General features: G+C 38.3%; 1 protein-coding gene across 6 annotated transcripts in view; it reads left to right on the top strand.

The window, feature by feature from the left end:
- Positions 1 to 18766, top strand: part of RBM33 (RNA binding motif protein 33) — a 99858-nt gene that overhangs the window by 41169 nt on the left and 39923 nt on the right. For all 6 annotated transcript variants that reach the window (XM_014257406.2, XM_014257405.2, XM_014257404.2 and 3 more), the window contains exons 11-14: positions 15251 to 15410; positions 16310 to 16641; positions 17072 to 17314; positions 18089 to 18376. In XM_014257406.2, coding sequence (XP_014112881.1) covers positions 15251 to 15410; positions 16310 to 16641; positions 17072 to 17314; positions 18089 to 18376 — 1023 coding nt within the window. The remainder of the gene's footprint in view (positions 1 to 15250; positions 15411 to 16309; positions 16642 to 17071; positions 17315 to 18088; positions 18377 to 18766) is intronic.

Here is an 18766-nt window from a genome sequence, read left to right as displayed (position 1 = left end):
TTCTGTTTAACTGTAAAATTGTTGAACCAGTCTCTCCAGTGGGAAAGGCATGAATGCATCCTGTCTTAAGGAATATGGGCTTCATTTTATTACTCGACTCTTTCTGTATAAATAGAATCCTTATTTTATTTGATATAATAAAAAGCTATTTGAAATAATCCCTAAGCTTAAAAAGCAGTAATATGTGTTTATTGTAAAATGCAGCAATCATTTTGATCATTACTAAAGGTATTTCAGTGTTCTCATGTTTTGTATATAAAAAATAGAACTGGCATTGCATGACCTTGTGTTCTTTTATGTTTCTAATTTTGAAAACAAGACATTTAGCTGCTTCACTAGGATAATTTCACTTGATAATTTTTTTTAACTCTGTGAATGCAAAGAGTGCATGCTTCTAGAACTTTTCTCATCATTTTAGTTTTGTTAGCCTAAATTTCTAGTTGAAATGGCTAGCAGAATATCAAAATAAGCAAAAGACCTGGTTTACAAAATTACCTGAAGTTTTCAAGTAAAAACTTGTATATTATAATTCCCAAATACATAAAACACAAAAAAAATATCCTTTGTTGATGTGTGCAGTGTTGAAGGAAGAAAATAGATGTCTGAACGTCTGTGTAGTATCACAGAGTAAATTACTGGCGTGGAGATGAGATGTGCTGGAAAATAAGCAGCATTTGGAAACCTGCTGTGATTTTTGATTGCCCAGTGCAGACCTGGTTGTTTTTAATGCAGAATATTTTTCATAAAGGACTTTCAGCTGAGGAATTGTGATGTCTGTATTTTGCAGAGAAATGGTCTTTACATTGCTGCATTTCCTCTGTGAAGTCTTAAAGAAATGAAACTGTGGGTTTACAGCTTAATTAAGTAAATTAATGTTTTATTTTATCTTCAATAAAATATTTTTGAGGTTTTTTTTAATTAAAAATATTGTGGTTTTCAGAGGAAACAGTTTTCTTCAACTGCCTTTAGTATTATGGGAAAACCTTATTTACATTTTGAAAAGTTTTAGTTATTATATTTTATGAAAACAAGTGTCTTGCATTTGTTTTTCTTTGATACTAAGTTGATTTGCCGATAAATACAATTCGGGATAGAAAAGAAATTGGAGGATAAGGAATATCTGTAAAGGCAGTGTAATTGGCATCTTTGAAATGTGTTTACATCAGTGTGGAAAAATTGGAAATTAATTTTTTTTAAAATGGAATGTGAAATTAGATTTTAGTTCTGTTCACTTTTGTGGTTGCAAGTTGAGAAGTATTGCAAACATAATTAATCAGTATGCAACAGTTTTTAAAGAGAATAAAGTAAAAGGAACATTTTTTGGTAGGACCCTTGCTCCTTTAAGCCTGCAGGACAAACTTGATTGCTTGCTGCCTTTTATTTATATATAAGCAGTGTGCCAGAAAAGTCAGTTTAATTAAATTTTCATGAGGAGGAGGAAAAGGGCTGACTTTACTAGGAGGATCTGGCACTGTTGTTTGGTTTCCCTGACTGGTTTTTTTCCTACTTCAGCAGTAACATGCTGCATGACCCTGAGAAAGTTGCTTCATCTTTCCATGGCTCACTGAGTTATAAAGTGGACTTCCCTTATGAAGTACTTTATAAATTTTGCATAGGTTATCAGTCATATTAGGATTAGGAATTAAGTGTCACTGTGTACATATCTCATGTTTGTTTTATTAAATGTAGTGTGTTAGCTCTTGAGCTGAAGACAAATTTACTTTCTAACTAACATTTTATCTTGCAGAACTACCTTTTTTTGCTGTTACATGTCAGATGCCTTTGTGCTATTATAATTCACTTGTTTATGTATAAATGTTGACTTAAAGCAATGCAGAAATGGTTAGACAATTTTGACAAGCCATTTGAAAAAGATCAAAGATGTACTCCAGACTACATACAGTTCATTCAGCCCTTTCTTCATTGTATAAAAAAATCACTGAATATGTAATAACTTGAATTTGCTCTTGTTTTTAGGATTGCATAATCAAAGGATAATAGTTAACTGATTTTTCCAATTGCTTTGCTTCTAAAAGATGGTGGGGTTAGACTTAAATATTTGCGGTCTGCTTTTCCCTTGAACTTTGAACTGGATGGTTTCTTTTGATTGAATGTGGCAGAGGCGGAAACATGTAAAGCAATTAAATTCTTGCAAGAAGAGACCAGAAGTGGGCAATGCCATAACTGAAGGGAAAAATTTGTCTCTGAGTTTCTATTTTATGGAGGAGAGAAACCTCTCAATGCAGAGAGCCTGTGTGCTCCAAATATGGGAAGAACTTCAATCAGAGCTAATCAATTGCCAGTCATAATCTATTGGAAACCAGGTGTTGTTAATTTAGGGCTGATGAAATGACTTGTAACTATGTAATGGTTAATTCTTACAGCCTTCTGCAGAAGGATGTAATTGAAGGGTTGAACAAAGTTGTAATGAGCATGTTAACATATGGTGTGAGACCTAAATTATAGGAAATAATGTAGTGTTATGTCAGGCTGGTGTTGATCAGGACTGAACCTGCTTAGAGTGCGGGCTGATTAAATTCCCTTAACCTTGAATCTCAATTTTAGTATTTCAGGGTAGAGCTCATTGTTCAGTTATTTCTTTCTTAAAACTTAACTCCTGGAATGTTTAGACAGGGAGTACTGGAAAAGATGCAAGGGAATTAATCTCTGTTGCCTACACAGAGTTATTTTAATACTTAGAGTAATCTTCAGTCAAGTAATCAAGTTGGCTTATCTGTTACTCTTTAAGCATTTAAGGTGACTTGGTGTGAATGGTGTTTGAGAGCTATATGCAACTGATAAGGACTGAATAAATGGTGGATCTGAAGTGTGTCACAGCTGAGAAACATGGTGAGCTTGTGGGATCTGGGAGTTAAGGATGTAAATTCTGTTAGTCTGAGTTGCACAGCACTCGTGGCTGTAGTTCATAGTAATCCAGTCTTCAAGCATGGTTTGAATTAACCTGGACCTGTGCAAGTGCCAAGTGCATGTTTTCTTTGAACAGTTTAAATAATAGATTAAATAACTTCTTTGGCAGGGTCCTTCTGAAGGTCTGGCTTTATCATCTGCATTTGCTTTAAAGTAGTTAAGAGGCCTTTTCTAGAGTTCCTGTCCCAGTGTCACAGTTGGTATTTCACAAACAACAGTTTACTTTGGGGACTTGTCCATTTAAAGGATGGGCACAGAAGACTTTATTGACAGACTGCTCATATGGGTCTTCCGAACTATTCATGTGTTTTCTGACCAATTTACTAATTCTTGTGGATGCCCCAGTTTAGGGAAGGAGCTTTTTTATATTTTATTTTATTTTATATATAAAATTATAAATATTATAAAAATATTTTATATTTTTATATTTGGGGAAGGAGGGTTTTATATTACACAAGAGGGACCACTGTGATTCCTATCTTTCATCCAGTGTTTGTTATTTGGGGTAGTTTCTCTTTCAGTTCCTGTGTTCTGTGAAGAAAGATGGGCTAAAACAAGGGAAGAGATTAAATAGAAAATGGAAGAGGTATTTCTAAACATTTATATTATATAAAGGCTGCTGCTAGCTGACCATTACAGAGGCCAGAGCATCAGTGAGTGTGAAGCTGGAAGTGAAGAGATGAAAAAATCTGGACCACCAGCTTATCTGAGTCCACCAGCACATTTCATGTCTGAAATATTTCAGTGTTTGCCTGAAGAAAAATTTATAGAAGCTTCTGGTTTTAAACATCACTTACTTAATTTAATGAACAGTGAAGTAATAATACTACATGAAACACATGTGCAGTATTTTATGGACATACAGAAGTGAAAGAAGTCTTGTCATGCCCAATTTGGGATGGAAGGTGTCAGTGTTCTTCAGCCAGAAATTGTGAGGTATCCCTAGCATCCAGATTTGTAGCTGGAGTGTGGGGCATTTGATGAGAAGAGGAAGCTGGGGAGAACCTGCCTCCCACTGCTAAAGGCAGAAGAAAAGGATTCCTCAGGTCTGAGACCATTCCCCCTCTGTCTGTGACCTGGATCCTCCTCTGAAGCTGCTGCAGAGAGAGCAGAGCCTATTAATGGAGATGTATGCCTTCTTTGGCCAGGAAAACTTTCAGGGACTTGGCATAAATTCTCATTTAGCTGTTGTCCTTAAGCTGTCACCTTGGTGTGAGCCAGGCAGGTGCCCAGCCCACAGCCAGCTTTGGTCAACTTGAGTTTGAGAGCTGAAGTTGGGAACAGTCTGGAGTGGCATTGACCTCAAGATGAAGTGGCACCGGTGTCGACCTGAGTAATTTGTGCAAGGAGGGCTCTGCTATTTTTTAATGCACAAAGCTTTTCTCTTTTGATATGACACTCTAGTGCACTAGGTGGATGTCTTTCAGACAACTGTTGGATTCATGTCTGAAGAAGATGAATTGTAAAACCTAAATTATGTTTTATTTAGTATTTGTAGGACCTGTTTAGGGTGACTTATCCTCAGGCCCTTGTGAATAGCCTATGTTTTATATCTTTTGTATTCCCAGGGGATTGTGACATTATTTGTTTTTGGAACTTAGAACTTACTTTTAAAACAATCTTTATCTCAAAGAATATATATTTTTTTTTCCTTAAACAGCAAAAACCTCAGTAAACTTTGTGTTCTCATTCAGCATTCTTCCACTTGATTTCCAGCACATCAGGTGGTGTCTCAAATGGATGCTGTGAAAGGCAGTTGATCAATTTTGATTTGTTTTCCCACCATTTCTGGAAACAGTAGTTTGATTTCTGATCTTTTGAGTGTTGTGTTCCAGACACTGGTTTTAAATACTTCTTTATTATTTAACCTGTGAGAGATTTTTAAACAAGTGACCAGTCATTGCTCAAAACAGAAGTTGCTGTCCTTCATTGTCAATTGCTTGAAAAATTTCTTTTAAAAAAGAAATGTATTAGTGCTATACAAACTTATTATAAAAGACGCATTAGAATACAGCTTACTTATTTTTTCCTGGGTGATCTCTGGACTGACATGGATCACCCCACCATCATTTTATCATCATGGGTTGGCTTAATGGTATTACAGTGGGCCTGGGTCTGTGGCTGCACCAGTTTTTACAAGATGTAGAGGCAGAAATTTGCAGTGCTTTTGAAAACAAAATTCCTTGCAAAAGTGTTTGCTGTGTTTTGTGGGAAATGCAAATAGGGAGGATTTTTTTCCCCCCATTGTTTCAAATTCAATCATGAATTGCTACATGTAAGAGTTTTTTAGCAATTGTATTAATGTGGGCTCATATTCTGTAGTACTCATAGTAAGGACAAATTATAAATAGTCCTGCATCTGACCACAGGCAGTCATTTTAAACTGATACGTAGTAACCTGTACATGTTTGCAGCGGTAGGTATGTAGGAGACAAACTGTTAATGGAAATAAAAAGCCACTTGGGAAAATGATTCTCTTGCTTCCTCACAATTATTTTGCTTTAGCTATGGCTTCACTATAATGAGTAACAGTAAATGAAATTTTCCCTCTATCACTGTGTAGTAGTGGCAGATCACAGGTAGTGTAGAAAGCATTTTGTTTTCATTTAACAGAATACATGGATGGTATCAGGTGGTGCTGATTGACATTTCTTGGATACTGCTTTACACAGCATTTCATGCAAATCATGTTTGAATGAGGCTGCTGCATCAAATTACATTTCTTTCAGATTATAGCCCTTGCAGATGTGAGACAGAGCTTGTTCAGCAGCTAGCAAAAGGCTTTGGTTTTTAACAGGTACCGTTTTCACAACTTGACTGCAAAGCTCTGTAATTACAACACTTAAGATAGTGAAGGAATGATGGGCACTTTCTCTTATCAGATCTATAAGTAGTAGCAAGCAAATGCAGCATGAGATCGCTCCAGCTGTCAAATATTGTCAGGCTGCCATAGAGGGAATGCAGTTTAAAATGCAGGTGACATAATACCCAACATCCTCCATTTGCTAGTGGGCTTCTGATTAATCACGATTACCATACATTATCATACCATCAAATTTAATCATATCAATGAATTCCCATCTGCAGGAGGAGCAGCAGCAGCTAAACATGATGGTAACAGCTATTAAATAAGAGAGAAATAGCTGGTTTCTAAATACAGTAACCCTTTAACTTGTCATGTTGGCTCCAGTGTGCACGTGCTCTGCAGACAGTAAAATGGAGCAGAAAACTTGTGCATTTATATTTTATAGTTACTGTAATTTATCTTTCTGTTAGGTGATTGCTGTTTAGCACAGCCAAGAAAAAACAGTATTGTAGATTTTTTTTTTCCTTGTGAAAATGATGGTAGGTTTTCTTCAAGCTCAGCTTCAGTACCTGCTAAACACAGAATCACAGAATGGCTGAGGTTGACAGGGACCTCTGGAGGTCACCTGGTCCATCCCTCTGCTCAAGCAGGGCCACCTGAAGCCAGTTGCCCAGGACCACGTGTGGATGGCTTTTGAATATCTCCAAGGATGGTGCAAGTGCTAGAGCACCCTCACAGTAAAAAAGTTTTGGTTTGTCTAGATATGTAGGTTGTACTTTGGGTTTTCTATGAACAAAATGTGAAGCTTTTAAAAAGCCATTGTAAGCAAAACACTTATTTTTATCAATGCAAAGAGGGGCAGAGTATTATGCATATGCTGTTTTTGCCATTATTTAAGCACTGTTTAAGAGGTACTTCGCAGAAATCAAGACTTGTAAAGAAATCCAATTAAAATATACAGTCTGCTGAGTACAATACAGTAAGAGTAATCTAGAGCTTAAACACTGAATAGAGAACTAACATCTGTTATAATACTAGAGAGTATTAGATGATAGTAGAGTTATCTTAAGCTATTTCACTGAAATGGGAAAATATCCTTTTAAAAGACAACTCGGAACATTTGTGTCATCACAATATGAAAAAGAGTAAATCTAACTGGTATTTGTTCACCTTCTGTGTCTTCAGTTTTTGCTAATTCTTTGGAATGTGAAAGTGAAAATGCTTCATTTTATTATAAAGCAATAAGTCACTACTGTTACACTAAAATAAGGCAATTCAGAATTCAAAGCAATTCAAAATTTTGGGTTGACTGTGGGATACTGAAAAATGATTAAAATATTCAGGTTTTCTTACCCAATGCATGAATAGTATCTGCACGCATATTGGGAACTCTGAGCATATGCAGTTCTCACATCAGTGTGTTTGTGAGGTCAGAAACATGCAGAACACTCAAAAATGAGATTTCCTAGCAGAACTAAAAATCATCAATTCAGTAATTTGATTTATTTTATAAATAATCAGGTCCCTTTCCAAGTCCAGGTTAGCAGCAATTCTCATGTTTGTTTTCTATAAAGCTGGCTGCTTCTTGACTTTTTTTTGTAACAATCTGGTCACTTTTTGTTAAAGGGAGAAGCATCATCCCCAGGTCACATTGAGGTTCTCAGATTGTAAATAAATTGTAATTGCAACTTTAAGCTTGGAAGTGAAACTGAATCCTCCAGTTCTAGAATTCAGTGTTAAAGAAATTCCTTAGGTTTGTGGTTTGTGAAGTTTGGGTTTATTCTTCCTTCAGTCTTTGCAAGTGGCAACAGCTTGTCTTGTCACACTGTTTTCATTATGGTCTGTCTCTGCTGGAGGCACTTTTCCTTCATCCATACAAAATAGATGGATAGGAGTGTAGTATTTTCACAGATTCAGCATTTTAAATTAGGAATTTAAGTCTGGAGTTGGGATCTAGTTACCAGTACATTTTCTATGTCTGTATTTCATTAATGACTTTGAAGCACTTGTCCTGTGGAGAAGTGGTTGCTTAGGGACCCGTCTGCTTTGCTGCTTCTCTTAGAAACACACTGAAGTTGGAAGTGTTTTTGTCCCCATTTGCAATATGTATCTGGTCCTGATGAATGTATTGTGGGGATGCCCTGAAACTTGCTGAAAAGGGACACTTTTAGTATACAGTAGTTCTAATTTCTAGCTTTAGTCTCCTGAACTGTTGGGGATTGTCAGCCTGCTGGGAATACCCATCTCTTTCTGTATTGCCTGTGTTACTTATTTTAGCTATTTGATCATTAGGTGGTTAAATAACAGGGGATAACAAGGGCCTTTCTTTCCTTGCTTGTACTGGTTTACCATGTTGGCTGAATTCTATTTTGAGACCCTAAACAGTGAAATAGGGTATTGGTGATTTCTCTTACAGATGACCTGGACTAAGCCTCCCAACACTCTTTCTTATCTCTTGGGAGTTATGTAGTATCAAAGAGGATCTTGTCCAAGTTGTGTGGTACATTTTAATACTAAAAATTACTTTCAGCTCAGTTGAAAATACTAACCTGTCTCTTTGACTCAGCCTATAGTGCCAGGATCTGAGCAGTCCACGGACCTTAACCAGTGCTTGGCTATCTCTACATTTACCCCCCAGAAAATACATTCCAGAAACTTTGGAAAGACTCAAATATGGCTAACATAAAACTCTTCTCTGGACTTATGGGCACTGAACTTTTTTGTCTGTGATTGTCCACGAATTCAAGGTGTCTTTTATATTAGGTGATCTTATCCTAAATCTTTTGAGAAAACCATGGTGCTTGCTAAGTTTTAGTTTACCTTAATGGACTTATGTGATTGTCGTAGACATCAGAGAAACAATACTGAGTCATTGAAACTGTATTTTAAAAGTATCAAAATTAATTTTATAGTAAAAAAATTCCATGAGTCATTCCTTTCTGTGTTCTGTGCAAACTAAAAGAAAATACTGTGAAACTTGAGGACCCATGTTTCGTGGAAGATATGGATACATATTCCTACTTGTAAATTTTTGAACCATATCCAAGATACATGAGCAGGGTTTCCTACACGAGAGGATGAAAAGTCACTTCTTTGCACAGAAGGTAGGCAGTTTAGGAGAGCTTTTTGAAAAGTCTGGGGGCTGCTGAAATAAGAGGATTAACATCTTGTGACAGATGGCTATAGTTTTAATTGTCATAGGTTATAGTGGCCATTATTCTTTGCATTTAAACCATATAAGAAGAATTAACTGAGTGGCCCTGCTTAACTGTCAATGGGGTTTTCCTAGCTCTTTGCATTTTAAGTGAGATTAATAAATGAAAACATGTTGTACAGGCAGGGTGTATTTTATTGAAAGATTCATGAAGTTTCAATGACATTGTTAAGGTATTTAATTAGTCGCATGAAAAAAGTGGAGTGACCCTTTTAGAGAAGCTGATAAATCATATAATAGCTGTTAGATCCTCTTTATTCCTTGCTTTATAAGATTAACTTTGTGCTAAGCAATTTATGCTAAGTTTTCCCTTTTATTGGTAACCAAAGTTATCTGTGCTTCATGAATAGATTACTGGAGATAACATCATGTAATTAACAAGAGATGCAGAAAAGTAAAAGTACAATTTGTGTAAGAATTGTATGAGAGAAAATGTTAATTTCTTAACTAGGAAGGATATTTAAAGGGATAAAAGGAGGGCAAAATAGTGCAGTTCTTTGAAAGGATTAAAGTAACCTTATCTCGTGTTCTTTCAGGAGGTGGGATTGCATGAGTGTGTGAAAGTCATGTTCAATGAGCTATTCACAACTCTAATGAATTGTAGACACAAGTTTGCATTGCCTTTTTTTTTCCAAAGTGATTGATAAGGTGTAGGTTAGGCCTTAGCTATACTGAATAATTGAAGTTAGTAAAATGGGAAATTGTATAACCTGCAGTTATTCAGAATTGTATAAAAATGTCAGTCTGAAGTGCAGTAAATTACTGTGTGTGGGAGGAAGAGTTACTGTTACGTTTTTGGTAACAGTAAAGATCACAAAATCAAAGATTTAAGACAAAATACCTGTCAGTAGCAGTTCATTGTGGTTTTATCTTCTCCTTTGAAGTATTTCTGAAAAGTCTGTGATTGTGTTCTCCTAAGAAATCCACACAGAATCCTATTTCCAGTATAGTTTCCTTCTAGACCTCAAATCTTGTACTCTTAGGCACCACCTTTTTTTCTTATTAAATTTTCAAAATAAAATTGCACTGGGATAAATTTAATTATGGAGTTCAGAGCTTTCCTTAAAGATAGGAAAAGATACAGATGTGTGCTGGGTCATTCTTATGGGCATTTTGGTACCTGTTTCTGTATGAATGTGAACCAACCTTATGGCATCTCACTGGGAAGGTACTTTACATTTTTTGTCCTTTCCCTCAGTGTTAGAGTTGGCTCCAGTGTTGGACTGAGATGTAGAACTTTGGAGCCATGGCTGATCGTATGACTTTACAGTTTTATTTTGTTAGGTTGGAGCCTGTTGGCTTGAATATAGGTGTTCTGAACACTGAGTAAGGTTTCCTGAAAGATTTAATAATGGTGAAGTAATAGTTAAAATGTTTTTTGCAGGGACTCTTAGCTTATGTGTGTACTGAATAGTTGGGTGTAATTTGAAACTGTCCGGATAGCAAAACCATGAAAAATGGGAGTAACTACTGTGCATATAAAGATTTATTATGCATCTATGTTACAGTATGCTTATTTTATCAAAAATAGACCATTATGAAACCTGGCTTTTGCACCTGCTCTTCATTAATTTTTGAAGTTAAATAGCTCTGAGTGGTCTTTTCTACCAAATACCAGAGGGCACTTGGGGGTTATTAGTAACAAATACTTGCAGAATGTAGAGTTTAACATTAATGGTAAAATAATCCACTACTAAAATTGTAGTTTAACTACTGTTAAACACAAAAAAAAAAAACAAAAACAGAAACCCCACGCTAAAAAAACAAGCCCACTCTCAAAAGCTTTAAGCAATGGAAAACTGTTACATTACTTTCTGCTGGTTTTAGGACAATTAGAATTTGACATAAATAAAAGTTAAAGTGGTAATACAGTTGTATTTGTATTGAAAAAAAAGTAATGTCATTAGAGAATAATAGAAAAAGACCTCATAATTTAAGAAAATAACAATCATACTTGACATATTTTCTTTCTTTAAAAAAGTTCACGTGTGTCTGGAAGTAGTTGAATGTTAGAGTTTTAGTTTCACATGTAGTGTGTGATATGAATCCGTTACACAATTGGAATTATTCTGGAAGTTTTTTCAGAAGAATCATCTCAGCAATGTAAAATACAAAAATAAATGCTTCTTTCTCCCTGCTTTACTGTTATTTAGGACAGAAATTTTATCTTTAGGGATATAGAAGCAAAGCTGGTTTAGGAAAGAAATGGAGGTCAGTCTCTCATGACTGTAAGAAGGAAAATAAGTTAATTTTTTTTTTTTTTTTTTAGATGCAAACATTGGTAATTCATTTTTCAGCAAATAACAAATGTCTTTGCAATTAATTTTGCATGATTGGCCTTCAGTTATCAGCCAAGAAATGTGATCAGTCATAATTTAGTAGTTTTTCAAAATGTCATATGCATAAAGTTAAAATCTGCTCAGCAATCAAATAGGTAGGTATTTGTTAGTGAATCTGGAATCTTAAAAAATGGAAAAAACCCCAGAGTTCTTAACTACTAGGGATGGAAGAAAGAGGCCAGTAGGAAAAGTTCCAAACTTCAGATATTGCCTTCTTGATCTTTTTTTGACTGTTCTAAGAGTTTTGACCCAAACTTGTCACAGCATGTGCTTTCATGACACATACTACTAACCAGAGAAAAAAGAATTTTAATATATCTTAGTGAGCATTCATTGGGATTTTTTGACACCAGCTTTTGTGTAACATTCGGATGCCTGTTACTTTGTATTAAATCAATGCTGATATTTAGAGGACACTAGATGTTTTGATTCTTAAGATGGATGAACACCTTTGGTACAGAAGATTGCACTGAGCCGAAATTAGCATTCCTACTATTTTTAACATTAAAATGTCTTGCTGGTTATTGGTTCATGTTTTTTTGGGTTTTTTTTGGTAAATAAACTATAATTTATTTTTTTTTTTAAAGTGTGAGCTTTCTTAGATCTAGAATGACCTTGCATTGCTCAGTTCTAAACCTTACTAAAGCTTATTTCATAAAGGTTTGTTTCTTTATCGTGGGAAATAAATAAAGCTGCTCTGAGTGTGTGGCCTAAAGATGTTGTGCTGGTTTCTGGCCTTATTTTGAATCCTTTTGGTTGAAAATTTCCAAATACTTTAATTCCAAGACTGAAACGGTAGAAAAATACTCTTGTGCCCAACTGAGTTATTTAGAAATGTTTTATTATTGCTCAGTTTCCAAGGAAGAAAATTGAGTTTGGCTGCACTGAGGATGTTTTAGTACATAAGGGCTGTGTGAAATTCAACAGGACTTTCCATGCATTTGCAATTCAGGGCTGCCTTAGGAGGAGATAAATCTGGGCATAATAATAAGAGTACAGGTTGGCAGGAGAGGGAAGGCTGGTACAAAAAATTGTTTATTTAAAATAAACGTACTGGACTTTTTTCAACCTGTGTCTGCTGCTTCCCTGGCAGGAAAAAGAGGGGAGATGGCCTGGTTTAAGTGTTACAGGCAAGGAAATCAGGGTCTGAGTGGGGAAAGTAGGAGCTCTTGACCAGCTGCCACAGCACAAGACCACTAGTTAAGAGTCTGGAAGCTGGATCCATGCTGGGATTAGGAACCAGTGGGCAGAGGGGAAGACATGATGGGGATGAGAAAATATATCTGAAGGAGCGAGCAGAACCAGGAGAGCAAAAAGGCAAATTGGGCAAGGAATTAATATTGAAGAAGATGCTTGAGACCAGGTTACATATATGGTTGAGAACCTGAGATGGCTGCTTCCTTATATTGTAGCCTAAGCCTGTTGCCTTTCAGCCCTGCACTAAAACTAAAGTTTGGGAGTGAGGGGAGAGACTGATCCAGATGTGTTACCTCGTCCAGGGCAGAATAGTGGAGTTTGGAAGAAACAGGTAGAGGAGACTGTGATCACGGAGCTGCCATTTGGTGCTTGGAACCAAGCCCAGACAGATCATTGCTGCTGCCAGTTCTTCAGCTCGGGTGGCAGATATGTGACACTTAAGATTTATTAGCCCAGGTTTCAGTAAGTTTCCACATAATTTGTTTTTCGCTGGCTATTTTACGAATGACTAAAATAAGTGTAGGCGTATGTCGAAGGAAAAGAATGAGAAATTTGAGAGCTTCTGAAAAGGTTGTCAAGACCATGTCCTGTCCCAAGATGCAAGATGACTATGTGCTGTAAATCAGATGCGAGATTAAAACCATCTTGTGTGCAACTGCCCTGTTGAACTGGATTCTCCCATGTTCCTGTTGCAATGACCTTATGCATTATCCACTGGTAAACTAATAACTAAATAGCTGAAAATAAGTTGGTTTGCTGGGTGCCTTCCTCAAGGATGTGGAAGGGCTGTGTATTCCCTGGGATTGCTGTAAGACCAATACTTTGAGAAATAGGCTTTTATCACCAAGTCTTCCAAGAGGAGGGAATTTATCTAACCTTAGTTTGGAAGTAGCTCTGGCAGCCTGTATGTGCAGTGATGCTGGAGGTACGTTTTGGGAGCGAAAGGGTCAGGATCCTCAAGGTTTGTGTTCAGTTTTGGCATCTTTTGGCAGACAGCCAGTGCTGTCCTGCTCAACACGAGGGAAGGGCAATGCAGTTGAACATCCTTGTTCAGCTAAACCTGAAAAGGTTTCTATGGAACAAATGTCACTTTTTGCATCCCAAACAGCTCCCTCTTGCTCCAGCTGCCGTTGTTTGCAGATAGACTGTGAAATTCAAAGGCAGTAGTCAGTTCCAAGGTGGCAGGAACATTGTGTGTTGTAACTGTTCACCTGCAGAAGCATATAGCTCCTCCTACAAACAGTGTGTATGTTATGAGGACTGTCATGCTTGAGTGTAATATAATGTCTTTTCACTAAATGAAATACCCACAGGAGACTGGCTGACTGGAAGCACTGGAAGGGGATACAGACTCTTTAATCTCTAGGAATGATAATATATTTACAGTTGATGGCTGTATAATGACATAAAATAAATAGTCACAGTCTTGGTCCCAAATAAGAGGTCTTAGTATCTCACATATCCCCATTCAGGTGTTTCAGGAAGGCCACAGATTTAATAATGTATCTGATCCTTGGTGCCTCTCATCTACTTGTTTAAGCCTTGCCAATCCCAGTTGTATTGTGCTGGTAGAAGGCTGTAAAGCATCTCTGTCTTGTGCTGCTTTGATAGTGAGCGTGCTCCAGGGCCATTGTTGCTGTGTGAGAAATTCTTATCCTAAAATTCCAGTCTTTGTGCAGTACAAATGTGATAGGGTGAGACTGTGCATACCCTTGGTGAAGGCAACTCGATATAAAAGATAAGCTACTGCAGCATAGTTCTCTGGCCCTTTCCTGTTGAGAATACTTCAGTCTAGCAGGGAGTTTTTGGTCTGAAATCTGTTTTGAAAAGCTTGTCTTCAGCAATGAAAGTTTTAAGCTTCAAGGTAAGTATCACATGTAGACAGAACAGATCCCACCACTGATTGCAGAATCTTTATAAAGAGGAAAGCAAGGATATTCACAGATTATTTTCATTACGTAATTGACTTACTCACATAATACGGAAATGGTTGAGAATATAATTTATGTGAAGCAAAGCTTACTCTGTGTATCAGAGGTTGCCAGTGTGTTTTGTCAACTTTTGATATAAAAGAAAAAAAATCCTGGTGTGAATTACTCAATTAAATGTGTCTTCTGCAGAGTTCTGCTTTTGTATTAACATACCGCTTCCTGCAATATGCAAAGGCATTTAAAAAAGAAAAAAAAAAATCCAATGCCTTACTGGAGGAAAGAAAATTTTGTACTCTTTCTTAAAATGCTTCAGATGCTAAGCTGTGAATAGAGAGAAATGTGACACTCATCTTAATTCTTTTAGAAAGATGATTTCTTTAATTTTCTGGATGCCATAAATTGTCCTTCACCCCCCCTTTTTTTTTTAAGTAAAGCTGCTCCCTTCTGTAGCTTACATTGTGCTAAATTGATGATGAAGAATAGTACGGTTTATGAAGATAAATGTCAGGAATATCTTCTAAAGTAGACATTCAGATTTTTTTGGATTAATGGGAAAGAAGGTCAATAATTGCATGGATTTCAATAAGCTTGAGAAGAAATGGCATTCCTGTGGTGCTAGTGATTATTAAAACATTGTGAATTCATTTCAAGCTACTGTACTCGGGTTTAATATATCTTCCATTGTGAAGGAATGACTCAGTAAGGGCTGTCAGTTTGTGCAGGTGATAGGAGATAATTCGTACAGCAATTGTATTTTTAAGAGAAAAAAGTTACAGCAGACAATACATAAATTTCTGTATGGTAGTCCTAATTTTAATTCTGCCTTATTAAATAGGGCCCTCCAGACTTCCAGCAGCATACGCCTGGACCAGTTCCTACCAACTTCTCCCAAGCCCCGAGGCTGCCAATCCAGGACCAGTGGAGAGGGCCACCCCCACCACCTCCACCACTCCCTCCTCCACCTCCTCAGGATAGAGATCCTTTCTTCATAGCAGGTGAGCATTTTCAATCCCATTAACAATTAACACCCTCCTTTTGTAAAGTGACTCTGCACTGTGACTACGTATCCCACAACATGAAGTGTTCAGAAGAACCTGAAGGCTGGAAGATCCCATCTCATGTAGCCAGGCTGGTACATGCCAGATACTGTGTTTGTCTAGTGTATAGTTTTACTTCTTTTGATGTGGATTTTAACTTCTTTTTTTTAATACATCTTCACCTGTAACTGCCATGAATCCAGATATTTATATGGACACAAAAATAATATCTAAGTGATTGTTGCAATGAAGTTGTTGTGCCTTGTTGTATTTTGGATAACAAGTACTCTCCATATGCTTGGGTTTCCTCTTGTAACTCTTTAAACTGCCTGGGCTGTGTGTAGTGCAAGAAATTTGTAAGGTTAGATAAAATGATACAGCCTAGCAAACAAAAGAGAGGGTAAGTGCATGTTTATACCATATATATGTAAGGTATATATATATAAAATATTATATTATGTATATATAATACATAATATACTTGTACAGTATGTAAAAATGTGCTAAATACCTGGTCAGCAAATGGTGCCAATGCTTTATAAGTTCTTCTGTGGTTTAAGCTATAATTGCTGGAATCCTTCATTGATTTTATTAAAGTAGAATTTCTAAAAGGCATTGCTGATTCCAGCAAAGAACAAGTTGTGCTGGTCTTTCAAGGATCAATTCCTTTTACACACAAATGACAGGAACAAGAGAAACATAACCTCGAGGGTAGCTCTTATAATTAAAACATCCCATACAGTTCTGCACTCTGCAAATTTCAGGTTACTTTCCAAAACAGACGAGAGCTTTATGTTTCTGAAACGTGTTCGTGTTCCGGGGAGCCTGTCATTTAATCAGTTCTCTCGTTCTCACAGATCCGAGGTTTCCAGGTCATCCCTTGTTTGAGCAGCGTAGCCCCCCACCGCCACCGCCTCCCCCGCTTCTAAACAGCGCCCATCCCGTTCCCACGCAGAGCCCGATGCCGTTCAGCCCTCCCGGGCCCGCCTTCAGCCAGCAGGGACAGCAGCCGGTGTATCCCCGGGAGCGGCCGGTGCGGCCCAGCATGCAGCCCCAGGGCCCCGTGGGGATCCTGCACTTCAGCCAGCCGGGCTCGGCCACCCCGCGGCCCTTCATCCCCCCGCGGCAGCAGTTCCTGCAGGCGCCGGGACAGCCCTTCCTGTCCCCGCACACGCAGCCCAGCATGCAGGTACGGGCCGGGGCTGTAACGCCGCCGAATGGCGGCTCCGAGGGGCACGGCCCGGCGGTGCCGTCACGGCCGTGCCCGGGGAGTGATGGGTCCGAGTCCGCTCGGGGCCGGGGCCGCGCGGGGCGGCAGCGCCCTCTGCCGGCAGCGGCCTCTGCCGCGGGGCAGCGCTCCGGGGCTGTGCAGAGGGCCGGGATGAGCGTCATTAGAAAACGCTCTGCGGGACAGGATCTCTTGAATTCCTCTCTTTTTTTTTTTTTTACGTCAGCTTACACAGGTTTAAGCGTAAACTTCTGTCGGTCTGTTTTTTCCTCTGTATGATTTTAGTGTAACCTGGTTCATAGCTGCTAACAGTTCTAGGGACTCAGGAGCTGGAGCTGCTTTTCCAGGAGTTTATTACTTTGAAACTAAACTATTTTTTTTTCATGTGAAGGGTCCCATGCATCCTCCATTACAGCCTCAGCCACCACCTCAGCCTCAGCAGCACCATCACCAGCAGCAACAGCAGCACCATCACCAGCAGCCGCAGCAGCATCACCATCTGCAAGGGCCTCCACAGCCCTTGATGCCCATGAGCCAGCCACAGTTCAGGCCTCACATGCAAGCCACACAGCAGCAGCCAAATAATAACAGGATGCAGTGTCAGCCACGACAGGGTCCAATGAAGCCAAGGCATGTAAGTACCATGTACATCAGTGTCCTGCATGAGTACCAGGCATGTAAGCACAGGTTTCAAAACTCACCAGCGTGGGTTTTCAGTTTTATTTATTCCCTTCCTGCTCTTTCCCCTACTTTTACCATCTCTTGCTCATTTTCTGCCTTGATCATTTTATAATCTACTTGAAAAATATTATGTGCATCTTTCTTTTCCCCTCTGGTCTTTAGTGTTCTTTTTGGTTTGGGTCCTGTAGGAGATGTTGCAGTTGCCCAAGAACCAGCAATGAATGGGTTATGAAAGATGACAGATTTGTTTTACAACTGCTTCTAGTCTGTGATTCTGTGGGAGTCCAATTCTGTGACACCCTCTTGATTTGGAGGATTCTCTGTACTCCTGCTGATCAGTTTTCTGGTTGAGATAGCGCTTGTCTTGTGAGTTTCCTCCAATGCAGCGTATTCTGCTGCTTGGTAGGTTGGGTAGCACAGCAGCTTGGAGCGGTGCTCAAGACAATGTAACTATAGTTTAGCATAATTGCTTTGATTGGGAAAGGAAATCACACAGTGAATCCAATTTCTGGGAATGGTGTTAAACAAGTGAGATAAACATTTAATTTGAAATAAAAGTTATTAAGATGTTCTTATTTTTGTATTTGTTTTATGACATTAAAAATATTGTGCCTCTTCACAAAGCTTGTTTTCCCAAACTGAACTAAATCAGGAAAATGTGAAACCAGAACCACTTCAGCCTGGTTGGTGGTGGAAGTCAGCAGTCTTTTTCCTTTCTGCTTTTCAGAGTACCCCATCACAGAATATTGTCAAGCGTTCAAATCAGCAGCTCCAGTCGACTGCTCCCAGGAACAGCAACTTGCGCGAGTTGCCGATAGCCCCGTCCCATGCCATGGAGATGAGCAACAACAGGCGAAACTCCACCCCAGCTGCTCAGGTCAAACCCATTACCAGCACCATGTCTGCCACCAAATCTGTCACTGGTGGTGGCAACTCCCAGGGAAGGCCTGAGATGAAAGCTAAAGCAATCACTCCAGTGGGCCAGGCAAAATCAGAAGGAAAATCTGAACCAGAGGTAAGGGATTTTTTATTTTTTTTTTGCTTAAACAGAAAAGCAAAAACCAAACAAGAATCAAAGCTTCCACCTCTAAAAAACTTTTCTAGTCTGATTTATGAACTGAAAGCAACACTTACTGTATTATCCACAAAGTATTTTTTTGGTGCCACTAGAGGCCTCCCTTCTGAATTGCACTTTTCTCTTTTATCGCAACGGCAGAAATTTTCTCCATTGAAATAAAAGGTCTGGAAGGCTGGCAAGGCTATGGTGAATTTGTTTTTCAAGAGGAAGAGTCATTTCTACTAGGAAAAGACAGAATTTGAGTAAAGGTGACCAGTGATACAAGTCCCTCAAATACTCATTTCGCCCATTTTTGCCTTTGGGAATTGTAATTTATTTTCAGGTGAT

The sequence above is a fragment of the Pseudopodoces humilis genome, chromosome 1 (genome assembly GCF_049639895.1).
Source record: "Pseudopodoces humilis isolate 2021_Gansu_Grassland_sample_001 chromosome 1, ASM4963989v1, whole genome shotgun sequence".
In the NCBI taxonomy this organism is placed as follows: Eukaryota; Metazoa; Chordata; class Aves; order Passeriformes; family Paridae; genus Pseudopodoces; species Pseudopodoces humilis.
The sequence above is the reverse complement of the archived record's forward strand: the minus strand, read 5'-3'. Positions and strand labels throughout refer to the sequence as shown.